The sequence below is a fragment of the Aedes aegypti genome, chromosome 2 (assembly GCF_002204515.2).
Source record: "Aedes aegypti strain LVP_AGWG chromosome 2, AaegL5.0 Primary Assembly, whole genome shotgun sequence".
Classification (NCBI taxonomy): Eukaryota; Metazoa; Arthropoda; class Insecta; order Diptera; family Culicidae; genus Aedes; species Aedes aegypti.
The window spans coordinates 230,321,394-230,347,289 of NC_035108.1; the positions used below are offsets into that span (position 1 = coordinate 230,321,394).

General features: G+C 37.2%; 1 protein-coding gene across 5 annotated transcripts in view; it reads left to right on the forward strand.

The window, feature by feature from the left end:
- Nucleotides 1-25,896, forward strand: part of LOC5569989 (muscle M-line assembly protein unc-89) — a 165,804-nt gene that overhangs the window by 110,334 nt on the left and 29,574 nt on the right. For 4 of the 5 annotated variants that reach the window (XM_001658828.2, XM_021844313.1, XM_021844314.1 and 1 more), the window contains one exon: nt 17,723-20,278. In XM_001658828.2, coding sequence (XP_001658878.2) covers nt 17,723-20,278 — 2,556 coding nt within the window. Of the gene's footprint in view, nt 1-17,722; nt 20,279-25,896 lie in introns of those variants that run through there. The other variant, XM_021844317.1, reaches the window with a different exon arrangement.

A 25,896-nucleotide genomic window follows, 5' to 3' on the forward strand; every position in this document is an offset into this window, starting at 1 on the left:
ATATTCTCAATCAATCGTTTTCGAAAATGCCTGTGAGACTGATTTGGAAGAGGTGAGAACTATTATTTAAAAAATCACATATATGAAATATCCTGGCGATGATACATCCTACTCAAGAAACTTCCAGAAAGTAGTTTATCATTTTTAGTTGATATATTCAACAAATGTTTTCAGTTAGCATATTTTCCTGACAAATGGAAAAATGCTAAGGTTATTCCAATTTTAAAACCAGACAAAAATCCTACAGAAGCTTCTAGCTATCGTCCAATCAGTTTGCTTTCCTCCATCAGTAAACTTTTTGAAAAGGTCATTTTGAACAGAATGATGGCCCACATCAACGAAAATTCAATTTTTGCCAATGAACAGTTCTTATTCCGCCATGGACATTCGACCACTCATCAACTCTTACGTGTAACAAATTTGATCCGTTTCAACAAATCTGAAGGCTATTCTACTGGTCTTGCTCTTCTAGACATAGAAAAAGCATTCGACAGTGTTTGGCATGAAGATTTGATCGTAAAATTAATAAACTTTAATTTTCCAACATACAATGTTAGAATAATTCAAAGTTATGTCAAATCGTACACTTCAGGTTAATTATCAGAACTCCAAATCTGAAAGACTTCCTGTAAGAGCTGGTGTTCCTCAAGGCAGCATTTTGGGACCAATATTATACAATATTTTCACACCTGACTTGCCTGAGTTACCTCAGGGATATCAAAAATCTTTGTTTGCGGATGACACAGGCCTCTCCGCCAAAGGACGAAGGCTGCGTGTCATCTGTAGTCCAGTCGATTGCAAAAAAGTTTGGATATTTTTTCTTCATACTTGCAAAAATGGAAGATTTCTTCTAATGCTTCCAAAACTCAACTAATAATATTCCCACATAAACCCAAAGCTCTTTATTTGAAACCTTCAAGTAGACATGTTGTCACGATGAGAGGGGTTCCAATAAATTGGTCAGATGAAGTTAAGTATCTAGGGCTCATGCTAGATAAGAATTTAACTTTCTAAAATCACATTGAGGGCATTCAAGCCAAATGTAATAAACATGTAAAATGTCTCTATCCCCTTATTAATAGAAAATCAAAACTTTGTGTTAAGAACAAGCTTTTGATATTCAAACAAATTTTCAGGCCAGCCATGTTGTATGCTGTACCAATATGGACTAGCTTTTGTAGTACCAGGGAAAAAGCTCTGCAGAGAATTCAAAATAAAATTTTGAAAATGATTCTGAGGCTTCCTCCCTGGTATAGTACCAATGAGTTACATAGAATATCCAATGTTGAACATTGGAACAAATGTCAAATAAAATAATAATAATTTCAGGCACAAATCGTTGCAATCTTCTATTGCCACGATTAATGCGTTATATGTTTAGGTTAAGTTAGGTTAAGTAAATTAAAAACGTGTTTTTTTTTCTTATAAGCAGGTGAACTCAACTCACCTGTAAAAAAAATCTGAACTGCTACGGCAAATGAAATGTAATATGTTGTTAACAAAATGTTAATAAAATGTTTAATTTGTTTTACCAAATTAGGATGATAGTGTTTTCTAATAACACAGAACACCTAGATATAAGAAATGAAAGTAATGTTTGCAATGATACTAATAAAGAAATTAAAAAAAGAATATTCCGTTTTTATCAACACACAATTATTATTTATTTTTTAATTTTCAAATTGTTTAGAATATAAACTAAATACCGTACACCCCCGCTAATTTGAACGCTACCTCATGCAAACCATCGGGGTTCATTTTTAATTTGAACTTCTAGTCACCCTACGATCAACAGAAAATCGTACTTCTGGTTACCCTTTTGGCTGTTTGTTTTGATTCTGCGTTCCGTTTCACAGCATTCCATTTCACTTTACTTCGTTCCATGAGCTGAATGACGTTTGAACCATTTTTAATCTGAACGATGTGCAAATTAGCGGGGTACAAATTAAAAAGTGTTCAGATTAAATGTGGTCAAACCAACGGGGGTACCCGGTACTTATTTTGCAGCAATTAAAATGCTTTTCAATAATCTCAGAGTTGAAATTTCGACATTATGTTAATGTTGAGCACCTACGATATATGGTAGGTGTCAAGCACGACGATTCAATAAGGTTTGACTCCATATTCACTTATCAATTGGAGTTTTCAAACTTAGCATGGACGGTTAGACAAGACTGACCCATTCTACAAAAATCGAGAGTTGCTCTGACCACGTCCTAGCAACAACTGGAATTTGTGATTAGTTGAATACGTACTTAAAAGAGTTGCAAAGAACTCTCATTTTTCTTATATAACACGGCATCAACAATTTTTCTATGTAAATTTGTTAGACATAGGGGCTGGCCATTAATTACGTAAGACAATTTTGGCGGTTTATCGACCCCCTCCCTCTATGGTATGATTTTGTATATGGTGCATGTAAGATATCTCAAACCCCCCATAACCCCTTACAAGTTAATAGAGGATCCCATATATGTTCAGTTCTTCTTTATAAAGGATGCTCTTCGGAATGAACTCAAGAATGTTTGGGCAGCTGCAAAAGACATGATCAAATTTAATTTATATTTGATAGGACTGTCGACCCCGTCATATTTAGGACATTATCTTCTATCTCTTAAAAGCATTGCACAAATTTTAGCAAACAGCTATTGATTAGGTAGATCCTATTCCAAACGAGAAAAGGAAGAGGTCCAGCAAAACAAAGAAATCTATAGAAATTTTTGGAATCTCCATATAATAAGTTGGCATCGAGGAAGAGGCTGAAATGGCTGACAATTTGATAAACTGTTGATATTGGACGTTCCCACGTCACGCACGTTGACATCCCAAATTTGCTGAGATCTTGATCTTTGTGCAGACATGAACCCCCACCCCACATGAAGACTAAAAGGTTAATTAGGAATCTTATATCAACAGCCATACGGCCATACGCTTATTCGTAAAACTTTACAAAATATTTTTTTTTACCAAAAAGTTTTAATTTGGTGATGCTTGTACTTTTAATGAACTTCTAAATAAATAAAAATGGAATGGTGTTTGTTTGTCACGAAATGGCTTAACGGGCTAATAGATTTACATGATTATTTCACTGTTGCATTCATCGAGTGTTGCGACGTGTTTGAGTGAAGGAAACGATTTGGAAAATTGTCTGGAATAACTGGAAAAACAACTGAAAACTAATCTGTGTATGGGACATTATATGTCATTTTTTAGCAGCCAACTTAATGGCAAAACGAAGTTTGTTGGGACCACTAGTATTTAATATTATTTTTACTCGACGAAAAACTAGAACTTTAGTTTTTTTTCTTAGATAAGTTAATTACAACATATTGTACTTTATATATGACTTTTTTATTCTGATGAAGTAATTAAGAACAAAAGTAAAAGCTAACTTTGATTAATTACAGCTTTGCTGGTGATTTTTTTCAATTCTATATTATAGAGAATTGAATGAATATATGCGGTGAAAATTTGAGTCATAATATTAAATAATTTCGGAAACATAAAAAACACATCAAAACATTGAAGAACAAAGCAAAACTTTTAAGATCATTGGTTATAAATTGCAGTAGAACATGCTAAGAATTAATTACTGAATATTATTGACAGATGTCAATTTGAACTTTCACATTAGCTTTATTAGCCTAGGATTATCGAAACGGTTTTATAGAAATAGAAAATCAAACCTTTACAGCTAGACAAATAAAAATATTTTTGCCTTTTTTTAGTAATTTGGTCTTTTCTTGATATTAATACTCAATCTATTTACTTTCTTTAATGGTGCTTTCCTATATTATCAAATAAAGCTTGAGTGTGAAGAAAAATTCCATTGTTTCGCAATTAACTTAAGTGGTTTTCATCAACATTTCTGTTTATTTCTGGAATCCTGGAATTCCCGGGACGTCAGATCGTATATCCCGGGAAACGGGAAATCCCAAAATTCGTCCAATCCCTGGAATTTTTGTCCCGGGATGGACACTCTAATCACAATCATTTTACTGATAAGATTGTGGGAATTCAATGCACAGGAAACCGCAAATATTCATTTCAGTTTGCGAAAATTTTGCAACTCCACACTAAATCGCCACTTAATTGGTAATAAAGCTCTCAGTTGATAACTACGGAAGTGATTATAAAGATATAATTATATAGAAGAAGTCTATTTCTCATATGGGATGTAATGCTATAAAGAAGAAGAAGAAAAAGCAGAAAAATAAGAATGAACAGTAGAAAAAGACGGATTCCATGTCAAATCGGTCAGTCACAGAACTCGACCATCTTCGATTTGGATTAAATTTTGCACATGTTTTTGGTATGGCAGAACAAGTGTTTTCCATAGAAAAATTCTCGATTACTTTTTCAAATCGACGTAAGTAACTTTCATATGGTTTTGAGAAAATTAATTCAGAAGAATCACAACCTGTCTTTAAAAACTGTTTTAAAATTAATCAACTTTTTAACATTTTTTCGCCGTGAACATCGCTTAAATTTTGCATACATTAAGCTCGCGTTCAAAAACTAGGGAGTTCCTGTTATTTTCCACAAAAAAAATATTACAAAATGATAAGCCGATTTATTCAGTTACTTTCGACGTTTTTCTACCAGTGTAAAATCGGCTCAAGTAGTGTTTTGTTTTGATTCGTGGTTAAGTCACTTTGTCTCTCCATACAGCGGGGCGGCGAAAGTAGTGGTTAGGTTGCGAAAGTTGAGAATCTTACTTTCGTCGTTTTGTAAATCCGGAAATTAAACGTTTTAAAAGTGAAAAATCGAGTTGGTTCAGAGCGCAACGTGTAGAATTTTGTCTGCGAAACACGTAGAATCGATAAAGTAAGTTTTTATACTTTTTTGACTTGAGTCTGTTAGAATAAGTTTTCGAGAATTGATCATTTTGATTCAAGTGTAACTTTTGAAAACGGCCTATAAATTATTACATGCAACTTATTTGAAAAATTCCAACTCCGAAACTGTTGATTTTAGAGAAAAATGTTCTATAAAGAAGTTGTAGTGACCCGTTTGGACTATAAGAAAAAAATATACACTAAAAAAATATTTTATTTATTTTCATAGAAAAATCAAAAATAAAACTTGAATTTTAAATTACACAAAAACCCCATTTTTAATATTTTTTAAATTTTCATAATAGAATCTTGATAGTAAAAAGATGTTTGGGACAAAGTTTCATGATGGAGAAATTTTTAATAAAAAAGTTTTTCTAAGAACAACTTTTGGTCGATTTTCAAAATTTTGATTTTTTGTCAATATAGATACGTTCTGATGATACAGTAAGCATCTTGAAATGATTCTAAGCCATAATGATTATATGAATAATTTCTCTAGCAGTAGCCATTTTCGAATTATTTCGAGTTTAATGCAAAAATATTGTTTAAATATTAAAATAGGTCATTTTCATAAGATATTCGCGTTTCTCCATTAATAATAATACGTTTTAGAGAGTTAAGACCATATTTCTTTCCACTTACTTATTTTCATTGATGGAGAATCACGAATAACTAATAAAAATGGCCTATTTTAATATTTAAACAATATTTTTTGCATTAAACTCGATATAATTCGAAAATGGCTACTTCTAGAGAAACTATTCATATAATCATTATGGCTTAGAATAATTTCAAGATGCTTACTGTATTATCAAAACGTATTTATTTTGGCAAAAAATCAAAATTTTGAAAATCGACTAAAAGTTGTTCTTAGAAAAACTTTTTTATTAAAAATTTCTCCATCATGAAACTTTGTCCCAAACATCTTTTTACTATCAAAATTCTATGGTGAAAATTTAAAAAATATTAATAATGAGGTTTTTGTGTAATTTAAAATTCAAGTTTTATTTTTGATTTTTCTATGAAAATAAATAAGATATTTTTAAGCTTATATTTTTTTCTTACAGTCCAAACGGTTCACTACAACTTCTTTATAGAACATTTTTCTCTAAAATCAACAGTTTCGGAGTTAAAATTTTTCAAATAAGTTGTTGGCAAAAATGTATAGGCCATTTTCAAAAGTTACACTTGAGTCAAAATGATCAATTTTTCTATGGAAAACACTTATTCTGCCATACCAAAAACATGTGCAAAATTTAATCCAAATCGAAGACTATCGAGCACGATTTTTATTTTTTCGACCTATTCTGGATGGAATTCGTCAAAAGATGTTGTTTGTTGTCTAATCTTTCTTGAAAAAAAGAACAATGATCAGCTTGACCCACTTCCTAGTAGTTATTTTTTTAAATATGACGCACGTTTTATGACATTTATGTGATTATCGTTTTAATATTCTATGTTACATTTATTAAAATTCTAACCAGGAACACTAAAACTAATTATGATTTATTACTGATTTATTACTTATTAATCATATTTAATCATATTGATTGATAGGAGTCTGCAATCAACTTTCATTACAAGCCTAGAAGAATGGACAATCTAAATGCTCATCACAGCTCCTGAACATCAATGATGTGCATTAATATGATGAAAATGTATATTATCCTGACCAAACTGCAATTTTCTTTTCAAATTTGTAAAATATTTTGTCTAAGTAAATTATTCCGTTTTTGTCACGGTTCAGTTTTTGTCAACTGAAAATTGCCGATCGTGTTGATAAAAACGGAACATACCTGTATTTTTGAAACATGAAAAATATACTCCATATTTCATGGCCATACTATGAATATTATTGAAAAACGTCTACTTATTCAATTTATGTTTTTTACATTCTTGAGATCATAATTGATCCATGAAAAGGTAAGAGAGTGAAAAACAAGATAATTATTTTTTTTTTATTTCTAACCTATGGGCGGTACCACTGTGTACCGTGGTAATTATAACATCGTATACCAAGTAAACGCACCGTCGGAAAAGCACGCTTGTTGTATACAATGCAAACGTGGAATTATTTTCGGTAGGTTGAAATTATCAGACTCCTGGTCAGTGATGCATTTTGAACCGAACGCGAGTCAAAGGTGAACTGAACGCGTTCTAATTATGCACGAGAACCTAGTAAGCATTAAACTCTCATGCAAGATTCTGCGCCTGCTCATGAACGGCCCATTCACTTCAAAATGCACAATGAAGTTGAAGACCAGCAGGGTTGGGCAAAAATCTGAAATTCACTCTACAGTAGCCAAACAATCAATCACAGTCAGCGAAGCCAGTGAAACTCACGCCCATCGCTGCTGTAGGCAAAAGCCTTGAAAATTGCAAAACACCCGTTGCTAAGCGCAACCCAAAATTACTATGTTGTTCTATGATATTACTAAGAAAAATGTTCTGTTTCCCGCATTTAGAGACTTCAATGACACTAAGTATTTAGTAAATTAATTCACCAAACATAGGCTACTTGATGAGATTCACGTTTTTGAACTACTGCACGGATAAAAATCTGATCCCCACACCATGATTTACAAATCATGAAATTCATAAATTCTCGAAAAATTATTCATACAGACTCAAGTCAAAAGAGTATACAAACTTACTTTATCAATCCTACGTGTTTCGCAGACGAAATTCTACACGTTTCGCTCTGAACCAACTCATTTTTCACTCTTAGAACGTTTAATTTCCGGATTTACAAAACGACGAAAGTAAGATTTTCAACTTTCGCAACCTAACCACTACTTTCGTCACCCCGCTGTATAGAGAGACAAAGTGACTTAACCACGAATCAAAACAAAACACTACTTGAGTCGATTTTACACTGGTAGAAAAACGTCGAAAGTAACTGAATGAAACGACTTATCATTTTGTCATACAATTTTTGTGGGAAACAATAGGAACTATCTAGTATTTCAACGCGAGCTGAATGCATGCAAAATTTAGGCGATGTACACGGTAAAAAAAAAGTTAAAAAGTGGATTCATTTTAATACAGATTTAGAAGACAGGTTGTGATTCTTCTAAATTAATTTTCTCAAAACTGTATGAAAGTTACTTACGTCTATTTGAAAAAGTAATCGAGAATTGGTTAGGTCATAATATCAGGATCACAAATCATGGTTCCTGGAGTCATAATCATGATTCCTCATAAGCGTAACATCCAGTGTGAAAACACTAAGCGGCGCACTTTGCTTCATCTCATTCGTATCGATCACTCTTAATTCAAGATGACGAAGCGGTTGAGTGTTAGAGTACGTGGCTTACAATCGGAAGGTTCTTGGCTCGAATCTCAATGTATGCTTTTATAACTTTTTTTTGTTATTTTGTCGATCATAAACGGATGCGCGACTCAGAATTTTTGGCATTTGAATCATGATTCCGAGCAATCAGCTACAAAAACCTAACGCGTGTGTTGCGTTACGGCAATCTGACTCATGATATCATGAGTCCAAATCATGGTGTATTTTCATAAGACGAAAACACGCTGGAATCATGATATCATGAGTCATATTCTTGTTTTTGGATTCTGATTTCTACCCGTGTGTACTGGGAAGAGCCACGTGATTTTCGCGAAATTCAAGACTACTACTATTACCATTCCCAGCACTGAAAACCAGAAAAAAATACATCTGAACACATTGAATTCATATCATTACAAATATGAGCCTTTGTATTGTGTATTTCTTTCACCACTGGTCTACGAAGTGCGGTCTCATAAGTGCAAAATTTTGATTGAAGGTGCGGGATTACATCGAATCATGTTGGTGTCTTCGGAGCACTTATGCTGTGATTTGCGAAGAATAAGTCTCCCGAAGACACCTACCCGATTTTATGCAATTGCGCAGTTCACTCCGCACTTGTAAAAACTGTGCGCCGTGTGTTGGTGCTGTCTCGCTCTCTCTTACGGGCAATTTGAAAACAGAGCGCACAGTAAAAGTCAAACGTATTAGGCTCATATGGAATTATAATTTTTTCCAAACATCTTTGCAAAACTTCCGCATTTAAATATGTCATGTAGCTACCATGACGACAGTTTTCATTTCACGTTCAATTTTCAGCTCGCACAGGTTCAAATTTTTTAACTGCGTGAATAACGTGTAAATCCATTCGTTTGCTCGGTAACAACAAGCTACACACTCGGTTACCAATGGCTTTTAGGGCAAGATCACAGGTTATGCGAGAATTAAAAAAAAATGTTATACCAATAAATGATGATGATGATTAATAAATTGAATTCGTCGATTAGTTGTTGTGTTCATCATTTCTCTCGGCCGTCACAACTGTAAGGATCCACCATACAACGCACGGTGTGCTGGAACACACATATTATCGAACTTGCATGAACCTCCGATCTTTTTTCACTAAAAGTTAGCCTTGATAGCCAAAATAGCTTGCGGGATATTAACAAATCTTTCATCGGCAAAAAATTGAAAAAAGTCGATTTTTGTATTTTTACCCTTCTCTCATATGTGAGTTCATAGGAGAATATTAGAGTTACACTAATTTTGATGCATTGCAATAGCTCAAAGACTTATTTGATATAGCTTGAACACGAATCGATTACAAGACGTTTCAAATTGAGCATATTATCTACCTACATTCACACAATGTGACCAGCCCATGGTGGTATGCCGTTTATTAACGACATCGCATTTTTACATAAATTTGTTAAGGTAAACATACTACAACTTATCACATTTCAATCAACGTTTCCTATTCTACTGAATAATTGAAATCATTGGAGTTCGTTATTGAACATGAAGCTTTTTTAGGATAACAGACAATTGTATAATTACATGCAACAATTAAAACAAACAGCCATACAATTATATAGGGCAATGTACTATTTCAATTTTGTATGGTATGTTCACTCTAGCTGGTCTTGTTATTCACATTTGTTTTGATTGAAAGATGGAGGAAGATTTTACGCAAACCTGAATACGGCGTATTCACATCCAAAACTAGAACGCATACAAATATTGTAAAATATCGTTACATATACAGGGTTTATACAGAAAATGTAAGATGCGAACATAAAACAATTAAGGATAGTCTTGTATTTCTTGTATGAATAACAATATTCTATAATATTTGTAAAGTTGTCATGCAGATTTATATTGAAATCTTACAGCCGCTGGTTGGGTGCGTTTGCTAAAACATCACATCATTAACGTATCCTTAGTTACATTCACGTACTTCAAACTAAATACATACCATAAAACGGGGTAACTTTGATAGTTTTTGAGAGAACATCTACATATTTTATTTTTTATTTGTAAAACAAGCACTGGTTTGTTAGTTATCGATTGCACATGAAAGATTGCATAACGGTTCGATCTCAATGAATCTATAGTTTTTCATATAATCGAAAGTCAGTTTTTGGTAATGGGGTAACATTGGTAATGAGTAGATAAGCGCATGAAAATCCACAACAAACAATTGTTTGACATCATCACAGTTTGAATTGGATTGGAGAATCTTAATAGAGAAACTGGATTAGATTTTATCAATTAAAGTACATAATTTATTGAACAAAAACACCTTTAAAAGTGTTTTCAGGCAAAACAAACATGACAAATACCATTATAAGTTGATAATAATAGGTATAAAATTATATCTCTGAATAGATATCTATCGATAATCATGTTTCGACATTGAATTCACCATAAATTAATCGTTTTTGGAACATGAATGAGTATAAATCGAATGAATCCCGTAAAGTACATGAGGCGTTGCATACCTCTAGGCTTTTAATGTTATATGGGAATTTGTGACTTTGATTACAAAAATGATTCTAAATTGTAAAACTGTTTTTCGCTATGAGGTTCGATACCAGATTCATGTTCTAATTTAGCTAGGCCATCAAGCATACGTACCGAACTCATTATAATTTCATGAAATAGTGATAGTAAAACAAACAGCGTTTTTAAAGTACTAAAATCTCATAATTTCTTAATATTCGAATATAAAGCTTCAAATACTCTCGATTGGCACGAAAACAGCTCAGAGGTGAAGTGTTACACTGATACTCCTTAGTTTCGCATTCGTTTTGCTTAACTAAATAACACAATTTTTGTTATTTTGTTTAGTACGTTGCGGATCCCGCATTATCAAAGATACCTCGTTTTGCGATACTAAAATTTATATGTCCATGTTGGTTATTGAAATTGTTATGTCTATTTCGCAAAATGTGCCCTCCATAAGTGCGAAGTCGTGAATAAATGTGCTGGATTACGTTGGATCGATTTGTTATCTTCGTCACATTTATTATTCATCCTATGACAAATAATTGGAGTGATGACATAATGTCGATCCGAAGTAATCCAGCCCTTTTATTCAAAATCATGCACTTTAAGCCCCAAATATAATGTGCGCATTGCATATGAGTAGATTAGTGACTGCACAAAACTTGTATCACGATGAGCTTGAGACCACTTTAAGGCTATATAAGCCATTTACTGTTAATCATGTTATAGTGAACCCTCTTTCAAGACTTCTGCGCGTAAAAGCACATGAATACAGCCTATACTGCCATGTATATCTATTTCTGGGAATTCCAATTCTGATTAGAAAACTATGCCGCATACGTAAATATTACTGATTGGATTCAGAAAGAAGAATACAAAGCGTTCGTATGAGCTTTTCTGGAGGAATGGAATATAAAATACGGCATTCCACCATGGGCTGGCCTTATTGTGTGAGTGTATGTAGGTAATGATGCTTAATTTAAAACATCTAAGAATTCATTCATGTTAAAGGTATGTCAAATTGGTCATTAAGCCGTTAAAAGTCATTATATTAGCGTAACTCTAATATTCTCCTATGAACTCATATATGGGAGAAGGGTAAAAATACAAAAATTGACTTTTTTCAATTTTTTGCCGATGAAAGATTTTTTAATATTCCGCAAGCTTTCTTTGACTATCAAGGCTAACTTTTAGTGAAAAAAGATCGGAGGTTCATGCAAGTTCGATAATATGTGTGTTTCAGCACACCGTGCAACGTAAAGCGTCAATTAGTTGTGAATGTTCCGATATTCACATACCTATATTATATTTTATTTATTTGTTTATTTATTTTACACCGTCTTCGATATATCGTACAGACTGAATTTAGTATATAAAAAAAAGTAAAATCAATTTCTTATTCTATTTAAAAATATGTTCTTCGTCACGTCAAAATCAAATTTGTCTCCAACATCGTTGAATGCTCGCAAGCAAGAACTCAAGGAGCTGTTATAACCATAGTTAGTCCGATGATTTGGTATATACAGAAGAACAGCGTTCCGAAATCTTCTAGAAGGAGCATTGAAACTCAGCAGCTCCAGCAGTGCAGGGCAATCTATTCCCCCTTTGATCAGGTCGAATATGAACAGACGTTGCTGATTGGTACGTCTGGCTGACAAAGATTCCAATCTTATCAGCTGGCATCGTTCATGGTAGCTCGGCAAATTCCTTGCATCGTTCCACGGTAGCCTACTCAGCACAAACCTCAGGAATTTTTTCTGCACTCGTTCTATTGAAAGTATCTGCGTAACCTGAGATGGACACCAGACAGAAGAGGCATATTCTAAGATGCTCCGCACCAAAGAACAGTACAGCGTTTTTAAGGCGTAAACATGTGTGAAAGAGTTGGTGTGCCTTCGAATCATTCCTAGAACGGAGAAAGCTTTGGCGGTAGTCAGCCCGATGTGCTCGTTAAATCTCACCTTGAAATCTATCGTAACACCAAGGTCGCAAATTTAATTAACGCGGACTAGCTCCTCCGCCCCGATGAAGTACCGATGCTGGTAAGAGGTGTTGCAGCGAGTAAACGAAATTATTTTACATTTCCCGCTATTCACGCGCATGCCGTTGTTGTCGTACCAGATGAGCATGATGTCGATGGAGGGCGATGCAGTCCTGAGGAGATGATATGGTGCGGTAGAATTTCAGATCATCCGCGAACGACAGATTGTATGAAGAGAGCAACGAATACAAGTCGTTTATGAAGACGTTGAATATAAGTGGCCCCAAGACACTTCCTTGTGGAACTCCGGACGTAATGTTGAACGTTGAACGCGTTCTCGTTGAGTTGACCATCACAAAGGCGTATCGGTTCGTTAGATATGAGTAGAGCCACTCGGTGAGCCATCGTGGAAAGCCCAAGCGCTTGAACTTCTCGATCACCACAATATGCGGGACCGTGTCGAATGCTTTGGCAAAGTCTACGTAAATAGAGTCATCCTGTTGCCTTGGTTCCACTTCCCGAAACAACGTCGATGCATAGCTCATTAGGTACGTTGTCGTTGAACGATTTTTCATGAATCCATGTTGACTTTCGAAGATGATCGATGTCAGTGTGTTGCTCAGAGTTTTGTGAATCAACTTCTCCAGAATTTTCGAAAGACAGCATAGTATGGATATACCCCGATAATTAGAAACATGATTACGGCTCCCGGATTTGTAAACCGGAACAATGTAGGCCATTTTCCATGCAGCCGGAAATGTCCTTTCACGAAGGGGACAATTGAAAATGCATGTTATTGGAATATACAATGCAGCAGCGCAATTCCTTAATACCAGGGGAGGAATACCATCGGTTCCGGGCCCTTTTTTATATCCAGATCGCGTAGAGCTTCTAGGACTTCATCCGGTGAAAATTGCAAATCAGGAAGTGAAAAATCATGCTCTCGCAAGTGTGCAAAAATATTCGAACGCTGCACAGGCGATACTTTGCTGAATACACTTTCAAAGAACTCTGCAAATAGATCAGCGGCTTCCGAAGTGTTGTGAGCTTCAATTCCGTTTTATGTTACGCTCGGAGGAATGCGATTACTAGATTGAAGATTTTTCACGAAGTCCCAAAATCGAGACGGGTTTTGCTTAAGACTTGACTGTGCTGCAGAAATGTAGCTCTCGTAGGTGGATAAAAGTAGCGTTTTATACCGTATCTCGATTTCTTGAAGATGACTTCTGTCGCGATCGTCCCTTGATTGAAAGAAGCGTTTCCGTGCTTTTCTAAGGTTGTTACGTTGGTTTCGTAGCTCGGGAGACTACCAGAGTTTATTAAAATTCGATCTCGTCCTACGTCTTGTCTTTGGCACGTGTTCACCGAATACACTGTTCAGTTTTTGGTAAAAGGCTGATAACATCGCTTCAAGGTTCGTATTTCCAAGCAAAGCGTTCCAATCTGTGCTTCCAAAAATGTAATTCAAGAGCTCAAAATCACATACTTCGAAATTGAACTTGACTTCGTCATTTTCGTCGTCCGCTAGGTTCGGAAGTTCGTCGTTCTCACAGAGCAAGAGGATAAACGGTGCATGATGGATGTCCATCGGCAACAACGGTGAAGAAGGAGCAGTCAAGTCTACGCGTTCAGGAAGATTGATGAAAGCTAAATCAAGAAGTCTACTATTTGAATTAACGAGACTATTGATTTGTCGAAAGCCAACAGCGAACATAGCTTCAATTAAACTTTGTTCATGTTCAGCAGTAACATTCGCTGGAATGAGGCCATTTATGTCGTCATCCTGCCGCCAGCATAGGTTGGGTAAATTGAAATCACCAATCGACATAACAATGTCAGTCGCTTCTGCTTGTTCAACGATAAATTGCATTGCATCAGCATGTTTGGCGTACAGCTCGGGGATCGAGTGAGGTGGAAGATAGATGGCAGCAATATAGAGGGAATGTTTTTGAAACCTGATACAAACAACAATTTGTTCGAGTATCTCGTAGTTTGTCATTTCGATTGAATCGCAGTTCAACCTGTTCTTGACTGCGATGAGCACCGCGTGAATGATGACTAGTACGTTCATTGCGATCACATCGGAAAAGAGTGTAGTCAGTTGAAATTTCACTGCTTTCGATATCCGCACGCAACCATGTCTCTGTGAATATTAAAACATCATAGTCACAGCTACTGAGCAGCAAGCGCAGTTGAACTATTTTAGTTCGTAAGCCTCTAACATTCTGATAGTAGATGGAGAGAAGGCGATCAGCACCGTTCCCTACCATAACGTTTGAATTTTCAATGATTTCAATAGCATCTGCGTTAGGTGACTGAACGGCTTGTGGAGGTAGCATTCCTGGCGGCCTAAAGAACTGGAATGTTCAATCGCATCAGGTAGAGCATATGTCGAGGCTTGAGAGTACTTGCCTGCTTGAGCGGGTTGGAAGACCCCCTCTCCATTCTCGTACACAGGACCGGGATGGCTGTAGAACGCTGGCAGGAGTGACTCGACTGTGACGAGGGGATTAGGGGCTTCCATTAGACTTGCAGGCGTGCATCCCAGTGGCTCGGCGAGTGATGAATAGGTTAGGATTGTTGATGAAGATGATGACGTTGGTAGGCTTGCGATGGACATTGCGTTGCTAGAATCGACGGAATTTACCGGAAGGTTGAAATTCTTATTGCACGTATACTTGCCTGCAATTGCGGATCGGAAGACCCCCTCTCCAAACTCGTACACAGGACCGGGATGGCTGCTGAACGCTGGCAGGAGTGGCTCGACTGTGACGAGAGGATTAGGGGCTTCCTTGAGACTGGCAGGCGTGCATCCCGGTGGCTCGGCGAGTGATGAACACGATAGGATTGTTGATGAGGATGATGATAGTGGGCTTGCGATGGACATTGCGTTGCTAGAATCGACGGAATTTACCGGAAGGTTGAAATTCTTATTGCACGTATACTTGCCTGCAATTGCGGGTCGGAAGACCCCCCCTCCAAATTCGTACACAGGACCGGGATGGCTGCTGAACGATGGCAGGAGTGGCTCGACTGTGACGAGAGGATTAGGGGCTCCCTTGAGACTGGCAGGCGTGCATCCCGGTGACTCGGTGTGTGTTGAAAGCTCGATGGACGATGATGGTTGATTATTCATGATTGGAAAATATTTTTGATGGCGTGATATCGAACAGATGTAGTTTGGTGACGTGTTGCTAGAATTGGATGACTTTACCGGAAGAGTTTTGTTCACATCGCATGTGTACTTGCCAATTGAAAAGGTTTGGAAGACCCCTTCTTCGCACCCAAACACAGGAACAGGACGACTGATGAGCGTAGGCAGGAAAAACGGGACTGTGTTGGGGGAATACGGGGCTTCCACAGTTCTAATATTTTTGCGTCCTGGGTTGATGAAGGTTAGCTCAGGTCCATAACAGGGGTCACTGAAGATACCGGCGTTTGAGGTTGTAGCAACGGAGTCATTCTCGTGTTCATATTCAGCGTGGATCGAAATTTTAAGGCACCATAGTCGACGAATTCTCGGAACAGCAGTCCTTCAGGCCAAGTTTCAGGGTCAAGTGCCTTTCGTTTGAGTAACGGGTCCAGGCCAATTTTAAAGGAAACGAAAGAAAGTGATTCGATTTGTTTTCCTTTCGGTACTAATTTAACCACTATCGGATCGTTTTCCATATTAAGATTAGCTTTCGTCATTTCACATACAGCTTCCGTTGTGACGTCTGGGCGAATTTTAGACAGATATAGCCAAAATCTATTATCTGCTTCAGATTTACATATCGCGACTGATACAACGTTCTCTTCTGCCTTTTAACTACCGACACGACAGCTATCCTGGGCGCGCACATTTGTTTCGATTATACGGGAACGCTTGGTACCTCTTCTTTGATCAAAAGTAGGCCAGCGCGGTGTGTCTGCTGGAGATGGATAGGCTACTGGCTTTGCATGCAGTTGTTTAATTTCTGTACGCAGCTCAGTAATAGCCGATGCAAGCGAGGTAAGAGGAGATTTCTCATCAGCTTGATTTGAGATTACTCTGAAATGGGAGTTCTCAAACAATTCGGCGCAGTTATCACACATCCAGAAAAGGTTTTTTCTGTTTGATGTAAAATACGATTGCATCGCTCTTGTTACCCCAGAGCATTCATTCAAATGAAAAAATCCTCCACAGTAACCACGGCACACTACCACGTCAATGCCGTTGATAGCTTTTGAGCATGTTCCACAATTTTTAGCCATCTCGAAGCGCCTATGGGTACGTTTCCTGGAGCACTTTTGAACAGTAGCGGTACCCGAAAGCACAAATAAGCGGATAAGGAACGCTTAGCACCAGTTTGCGATGAATGCTGGTAGATGTCACTTCAGGTGAAAAATAATTCGGCGCGATGGGCAGTAAGCGTTTGGTGAATGGCAGAACCAGAACGAGCAAAACAAATCACTCGTCAAATAGGAATTAATCACTAATGCACGTCACACTAGCACATGAAAGTCCACTAATTTTCTTCAGAGAATACACAGACGGACGATTAAATCAAAACTACGATTTTACACTTCCAAGTTAACGTTAAAAACGAATATAAATTACGAGACCGAAATTGGCTTGCATACATACATAAGCAGTGATGCCAGAATATTGAATGATCATTTATTGAATATCTTGATTAGAATTTGCCATGAAGCTGATTATGGAGTCTTAACGATACCAATGCCACCTCACTAGTGTTGCCATTCTGAACGACAGTTGGCTTTTTACACAATTTTGAAATTAGACTTGGACGTCGATTAAGAGAGCTGGAAGGGCTGCCTCCTCGGTGCTGACAAGATATAGGATTGTCCGTTTGTTCATTACATGATAACAACGATAGCAATGGTAATCTATGATATCATAGCCGTTCACCTTTATCAGGGTTTTTGATTTGTAGCTCTGGTTGTCATTGCTTACGTATCATACATTTTTTTTCTAATATGGGGAATAGAAAAATCATCAAAAGTATCTCACATAATCAATTAACAGATCCTTACACCAATATTTCGTCTCCTACCCTGCACTATTCGATATACATTCATCGTTTTATTAATATATTTTGACTCCTTTTTGTGTATTTACAGAGTTTTATGATATCCAGGTAAATGATCTTATCCTTGAGGTCCAAGTTCGTGGTAATCCACATCCCAGCATTAAGTGGTACAGAGATGGTATTGAACTTGAAGATACGGAAGGTGATAAGTTTTTCCTTCTCAGAGAACCCAATGGAATTCACAAACTAACTATACATGATCCACAAATAAAAGATCAAGGTCGCTATATGTGTGAAGCTGAAAACGTAGCTGGTAAAGATACCATTAGGCATGAAGTAAGAAAGCTTAATAAAGACGACTATTGTCACGTTTATGGAATTGCACATCATGATCCAAGCGTGATGAAACATGGAATTTATGAAGAACAACAAGAAGTAGTGGAGCGAGAGCATCGAGAAGTTGTATTTTTAGAAGATGGTACATATTATATGCGTGGACAAACGCCAGAACATTTATGGGAATATGAAACAGATACCAGTGCAGAAAGCGAATATGAGCCATACGATGGACCACCTACAGAAGAAGAGATAGAAGAAGACGATGAAGATGAAGAAGAATCCGAAGCAGAAGAAAATAAAAATACAAAAATTGAAGAAAATGTTGTAACTGAAAGCAATGACGACAAGGATATAGTCAAAGCAGAAACAGAACAAGAAGACACTATAGAAAACTCGGAAGACGTTGAAAATATAGAAGAAGAAAAACCTAAACCTCCTCCAGTCATCAAGCGAGGCCCAAAGATTAAAAAAATGAGAAAAAAAGTCAGCAAGTCTGTCAAAATTCCTCAAGAAGTAGAGTCAGCACAACCTTCCCAACAGCTACCGAAATTGGAAGAAATTAAACCCCAGCCAAAAACACAATCTACTGAAACAGATATAAGAGAGGCCGAACTATCAAAGGACGAACAAAGCAGTCAAGAACCTCAAACTACAGATGTCAATAAAACAGTTATAAAAAGTGAAGAGGTACTAAGAAAAGAAAGATATCTTCGCCTATTCCCGGAACTTGTACCAGTACCACAAAAACCAGAAGAAAGTAAAAACGCCTTGAAATTCATTACAGAATTAAGGGACATAGCGGTAATGGCAGGAAAACCAGCGAAGTTGTTTTGTACAATTCTAGGTCCTAAGCCAGACATAAAGTGGTTTAAAAATGGAGAACCAATGGAGTTTACTAAAACTATCAAGAATCAATCTCATGAAGGCACTGGAATTGTATCATTTGCACAGATATCTGAATCAGATGAAGGAGTTTATACGGCTGTTATTAAAAATAAAGAGAATCATGTAATAACCACTCAGGCCAAAATTTCAATTATTCGGAAACCTGAGCTGCCTAAAGGAATGGGTCCAAGGTTTATAACTAATATAGATCAACATTATGATTTTAGAGTTGATGATTTGATATTAGAAACACACATAAAAGGCGATGGTTTACTTAGAGTTCAATGGTTCTTAGATGGGATCGAAATCGAAAATAATGATAAATATATTCAAATTCGAGAGCCAATGGGTGTATATAAATTATGCATTCATAATCCACAACCAAGAGATAGTGGAAGATATACTATTCAAGTATCAAATGATTTTGGTAAAGCTGAACAAAAATATAATTTACGATTTGAGGGTAAAACTGCTAAACCATCTTATGGGATATTTCACGCAGATCCCAGAAGACAGTATGCTGATGATGAAGAAGAAAAACAACCAAGACAATACCGTGAGGTGGTGTTTTTAGAAGACGGATCGTATTACGTACGAGGAAAAACTCCAGAAGAGTTTTGGGAGTGGGAAACTGATACAAGTGCTGAAAGTGAATATGAGGAATACATTTCTGAAGGTAATTCAGAGACATCTGAGGAAGAAAAAGAAGAAGGAAATGATGAAGATGATGAAAAGAACTCCAAAGAAGATGATATTACAATAGAGCCAGCTAAACAAACGGAGCCTGATATTGAAATTGCTGAAACTGAAAAGGAGCCAGAAGAGGAAGAACATGACGAGGATGAGGATCAGCCTATCGAGGAACCTCCCAAGGTCATCAAACGAGGACCGAAAATAAAAAAGATGCGAAAGAAGGTCACTAAACCGGTTACGACTATAGAAGCAACCCCTATATCTCTTCCTGCACAGGAAACAATTAAGCCTACTGGTGCAGAAGTTACACCAAAAACGAGAATAAGCCAGCGTATTTTGAGTGGTCAACCTAGCGAACCTTTACCAGCACCCAAACCAAAGAGAAAACCCGTAGAAGTGGAATTTATAAGTCATTTGAGAAACCAAACCATCCTAAAAGGCAAAACTTTAAGTTTGAATTGCTGCTGTTCTGATAATCAGAAATTAGAAGTTTCTTGGTTTAAAGATGGACAGAAATTTGAAATGAATAAGCGTTGTGTTAGCGACGTACATTTTGGATTTATCACATTAGAAATATATCGTACTACTATCGAAGACTCCGGAGTATATGAATGTCAAGTAAAAACTGCAAACGGCGAGGCAAAAGATTCCTGTAAGATCAACGTATTTGAGTTACCTGACAAGGAAGTCGTTGAATTGGTAGCACCCATGTTTATACACCCTCTCAGTGGTAAGTATGTATTGTTAATGCTCATCTACTACCTAAAGCGAAATTATACTGCCGTAATTCATTACCGTTTATTTTTATATTTCTTGAAAAATTGGATCGAAAATTCAAATGCCGCAAGTTTTATATTTAAAAACACTGCTAGTGTCTAATCTGCTGGTGAACGCATAAGTGTCCCATGTGCATTTTAACGGAAATAAGATTTTGGCCGTTCTCCGCCATTTGGGATGGGATTTGCTTAAAGAGGGAAGATCGCATAAGCAAAATAAAAGCATTTAATTCCATACCACAATGGGTTCGAACTAGAGATGGGCAATTTGGTCCGATTTTGCGAGCGAATCGTTGGTGACTTACTCACAAAAGTGAATCGATTCTTTTGATCGATTCAGTGATTCATTAAATTAATCATGAACATAAAAAACCTAACATGACTATTTCTGAATGATATCATATTTAATATATGAAGCTACTTCAAATATGTTTACATGTCTAGTGCACTTGATCATGATAAACCAGCTTTAAAAATGTTGCTTATTCCTGGTAATCTCTTCCGGAAATTGCATTTCCTGCGAATCGTGACTCTTTTGAAAAGAATCGTTATTCGTTCACTCATTTTTGAGGGTCGACCCTTTCGATCGATTCGTGAGTGAGTCGCCCATCTCTAGTTCGAACAGCGCCCTAAAAGGCGCTGCAAAACGTACGAGCGTAAAGAGAGCCTATATCTCATTACCACAGCGGTTTACGAACAACAGAATGTCCTGAAGATTCAGGCTTCTGAATTCAGTTTCACTTAATAAGTGTTTACCAAGTAATTGGAATCGCATTTGCGCAAAAACATGACATTTACATATCAGGTGATACAAAATTCCATAATCGGAGTCACAACTTTCACACACAAATGAGTCAGCACGCTGAATTTGTAGATGTACAATTTTGTTTGACGACACGACTCCAAACTATTCCAATGTTGCTTGTTCTGAGTTGCCGCCCAAAAATTTATCTGAAACTTCAACCAGCACTTCGAAATTGGAATAGCTGGCTCAGGGCGAATGAAATCATGCGATGCTCCATCGCGAGCTAGCTCATCAGCCAATTCAGTTCCAGCAATGGAAGAATAGCCAGGACCCATACAAGGTTTACAGAGTTCACTGAATTCAGTTCCTCAAATTGATTTCGACGTGCGATAACAAGCATAGACACTGAGTTGGCCGAAGCAAGAGCTTTAAAATCAGCCTGACTATCTGACCTATTCCTTTACAAATAGCCAGACGTCCACTCGTCCCGCGAAGGGAGTTGTGAGGAACATTTCCTATAAGCAAAGTGACAAGGGACACAATTGTGTGATCACTCGAAGCAAGGACAACTGTGTCCCAATTCACCGGCAGTGGAAACATCCAAATCACTAGGATTTCCAATGAACGGAGAGAGTCCAAAGAATTTAGTCACAATCAATTCCCAGTTTGTGGAGTATAAAAAATGCAAGGTCTGCGAATTTGCATTCATATTTTCATAGAGATGTAACAATGATCAGATAATGATTCATCATCTGATACATACCAATCCGTCAACTCGTGACTGATTCAGTTCGAGCTGATCATTATGACTAACACTTCTTCTCTAGCAGATACCATGAAGGTTGGGACATTTCCTATAATAAATAATCCAAGATTTGAACTACTTAAGCATTCCATCAGACTGGAGCCTCTCAAATTCATATCTGAGCTGCCCCAGATGATGTGATGAGTATTGGCATCACTGCACACAATCAGCAGAAAGCCTTTTCATAGGCAGTGTACGACAACTTATTTGAAATCATCCGTTGGGGATGGTTCATCGTGTGGTAAATACACCACAAAACGAAATACGTATTTCCTATTGAGGTCGCCAACAGAAATATCAATTGTGACAACACATACATCTCTGGTTGTTAACTCAGAAATGAGTGAGAGATTCTCTCAATTTTCTCAGGATTCAATCCCTAATTATACGCCGTCCTCTCTCCAGGATGAGTATAACCGGTTATGATGCTGTAAGCGAAGCTATATATAAACAGTGAATTGCTCAGGTCATTAAATCATTGCACCATACTGAGTACATTGTACCCAACAATCATGAGCAAGCAGAAAGTCAAATTACAGACCTCCACTGCTACAGCTCAGCTGGCCCTGCTGCTGATGCTGCTGGATGATAATTCCTTCACTTTTAGAATTTTCAGCTCCCATGTTTTACCTCACTTTGGAATTACTTCATCGCGAACACTTTCCTAAATCTTAAGTCCTGTCATGGTCGCCATGTGTCGTTCGGACATTGGCATTCAAAACGACCGTACCGTTTGACTTGTAAAACCAGAATCGCGCATTTATTCAATAATTAACTTACAGTTAGTTACACTTCAAAAGTCTCCAAAACCAATACATATGAAGGTTCCCGAGTGGAGGAGGTGCTAAGCATCGAATTAACCAATCAGCGGTGACCGGTAAGTAAGTTGTAAAAAATATGTAACATCTGCAAAAGGCGCAGTGTCCGCGGCAGCAGTGGAGGTCTGTAATTTGACCTTCTGCTTGCTCAGGATTGCTGGGTACAATGTACTCAGTATGGTGCAATGATTTAATGACCAGAGCAGTTCACTGTTTATCTATAGAGCTTCGCTTACAATGCTGCATCCGTTACAACCGGAGCTGGTTCGTCCTCTGCATTCGGAGCTTCGTCCTCGGCTGGTTCGTCTATGGACCCGTTGTTGCTTCCGGCTTCATCCTCCAAGACATCTTCCGTCAGGTAGGATACATCCGGACTGGTCGTTAGTGGTTCTTCAACCTACTGCGGCGTTGGATCTTCGTCCTGAATGCTTGTTGGCGGAGTCTCTACTGGGGTTGGGAGTCCGAAACCATTGAAGAATATCGATAGTGGAATAGGCTGACTTGATGATGATGATGATGGTCCCGCCACATGCCTTTACAAAGGATTGAGTAAGACGATATAAGGCTAAATAGCTCGTCATTCTTTATTGCAGTCATAATTGAGTGCAGCTCGCAATTTCAAAGTAGAAAATCTCAGTCCTCATAATTCATATTGCTTCCAAAAAGTATCATTAGATGGATTTAAGGACAAAAGGTCGAAGTATTGCAAAATTAAACTTTGAAAATCTGCCTTATACGCCTAAATGTAAGCAATTTCCTTTGAAATAAGCACATTATTAGAGCATGAACGGTTTTATGAGCAACAAACTTTACTTGTTATGCTATTTGATATCAAAAATGAGTTCAGTAGTTCATACTTAAGCTTACATAACGTTTCAAACACTTAATGTTGACATGTAGGCATAGCACCAGTGGATTGTTTAGCAACGACATTTCCAACTGTATTGCTTACAACTTCAAAAAGTGTGAATATTTCTATGCAAAACTGACCCTAATAAAAATGAAATAGTTCAAAATCATCATTAGACATCTATAAATTAGAAAGCATGGAATGTCTGTGGTGCCAACAAAACCTTCAGCATCCTTGGGAAGAAATGTTTTTTGGTACCGACCTGATCAAATTCGCCCCAGTGATCAATTTGCCCCCGGATTACGGTCTTAATTCAGTTAATTCATTTGGTATTTAAATTTTAAGAGTAATGATAAGAAGAAGGAAAGGAAAAGAAGAAAACTAAGACTAAGAAGAAACTTAAAAGAACTTCAATTAAAAAAAACTAATTAATCAAGCAAATCTTTAAAAACTATTTAAACTTTAGCCCGCTCAGGGTCTATCCGGGAGAATCGTTCTAGGCGGACTCACAACCCAACCTTGCTTCACGAATTCAACTTCACCACCACGAAAGAGAGAGAAAAGGGAATTGCGCGTGAAATAATTATGCTCTAAACTGTATACAGTCGACTCTCCACATCTCGATGTTCTACATCTCGATATCTCTCCCTATGTCGATGATTGCTTCGGTCCCTTCGTTCTGCATATATTTTCACTCTCCATATCTCGATATCCTCCTTATCTCGATATCCTCCTTATCTCGATATCTCCCTATCTCGATGTGATTTTCGTTCCCGATTTTATCTCCGTATGTCGATATGCCTATTATCAAAGGTAACTAGACTGGATTTTAGGGATTCAAAACAATTAGCGAAGACAAAATGACGTCTGTTTGTTTTCGATTCTCCTGGTAACGGAGTGATTTTCAATCTAGTATTCTTCAAAAATGTGTTCTATGTCTCGATTTCTCCTTATCTCGATGGTATCGAAGGGACGAGATGTGGAGAGGCGACTGTATATTGATTTGAAATTAAAAGGTTAGATTTATTTTATATTTACAAGGATTGTTTTTCAAAATGATTAAGGGGGATTGCACAAAAATTCACCTGACCACACCAGCTGCGTAGATTACTCGTCGGCCGAGGATGTTAGACCTATTGGCTACGACCGGGTTGACTACTTCAATACAGAGTCAGAATTAGGGCGAATGTGAACACTAATACATTGTCAGTAAAATCGGTTTGAAGTTTAGCGAATATAATTTCAATTCTATATTATGTTTCCGATCGATTTAATCGCATGATGCATTTTTGTATGATCCATTACAATATTATTTCTGTAACAAACCATTTGATTTATTTTCATACTATGAACAACATGTTTAAATAAATAAAAAAGCATCATGCGCCATTCATCAAAATTGAGGATTGTTGCGCCCCTCGGTTTTTCGTCTCCTTCAGTTTGACAGCCGCGATTGCGCCTTTTGACCTTGTCCTTCTGTTTTGATTATCATCAGCTTCGCCGTTCTGCTACGCTCTTTCACATGAACCTTCTTCACTATCGACCTTCTGCACGCTCAGTTTTAAATGCGCCCTGCTTCCACACTCAATCGCAAATGCGCCCGGTTACCGCAAAGGGGGAAGATGGGCGAAATTGACATCAGAGTTCGTATCGAAAGAGAATATCAAATGCGCCTTTATGTTTTTCTCACTTATTTCGTGAAAAACGTTATTTTTATGAAACAGTTGTGCATTATATGATTGTAATTTATCAAATAAACTGTTAGGTGAATAAACTCAATTTGTTTACATTTGTCAGTTAGGCCGTAAATCTGGTACTGTATTGACTTCTCGGCGGCAGTCGGTCAGACTTGTTGAACTGCGGACGGGTGAGAAACCGTTTTTTCGACCTTTTGACTACGGGATTCTTCCAGCTGGGCTTGAACGCTCGGACACTCGTCGATATTCCGACCACTTCGCTGAACACTCTGGCACCAAAAAACCGAAATGTAAGCTGATTGGTCACACACGAATTTAGAGGAATTTTGTTCCTATGAATAGCAAGGATAAATTGTAATTACGGACTGTTATAACGGTCGGAAATTCGTTACCGGAAAGATCTAGTTGGCTCCTCTTACATCGCCTTACATGCAAAATTCACCTTTTGAAATCATGACGAAGCATAGTATACGGAACATTTCCCGGGAGAGTTTTGCTTCCGTATGGTTGGTATCTCGCGCCAAGTTTTTTTTTTTTGTGCATAAAGGGAATGGCGATACCAGAGGTTTTATAGGACGGGAATTCAAATTCAAATATTTAAATTATTTTTATTAAGAAATTCATTTTTTTTATTTAATATAATGGTTATATTAAGGG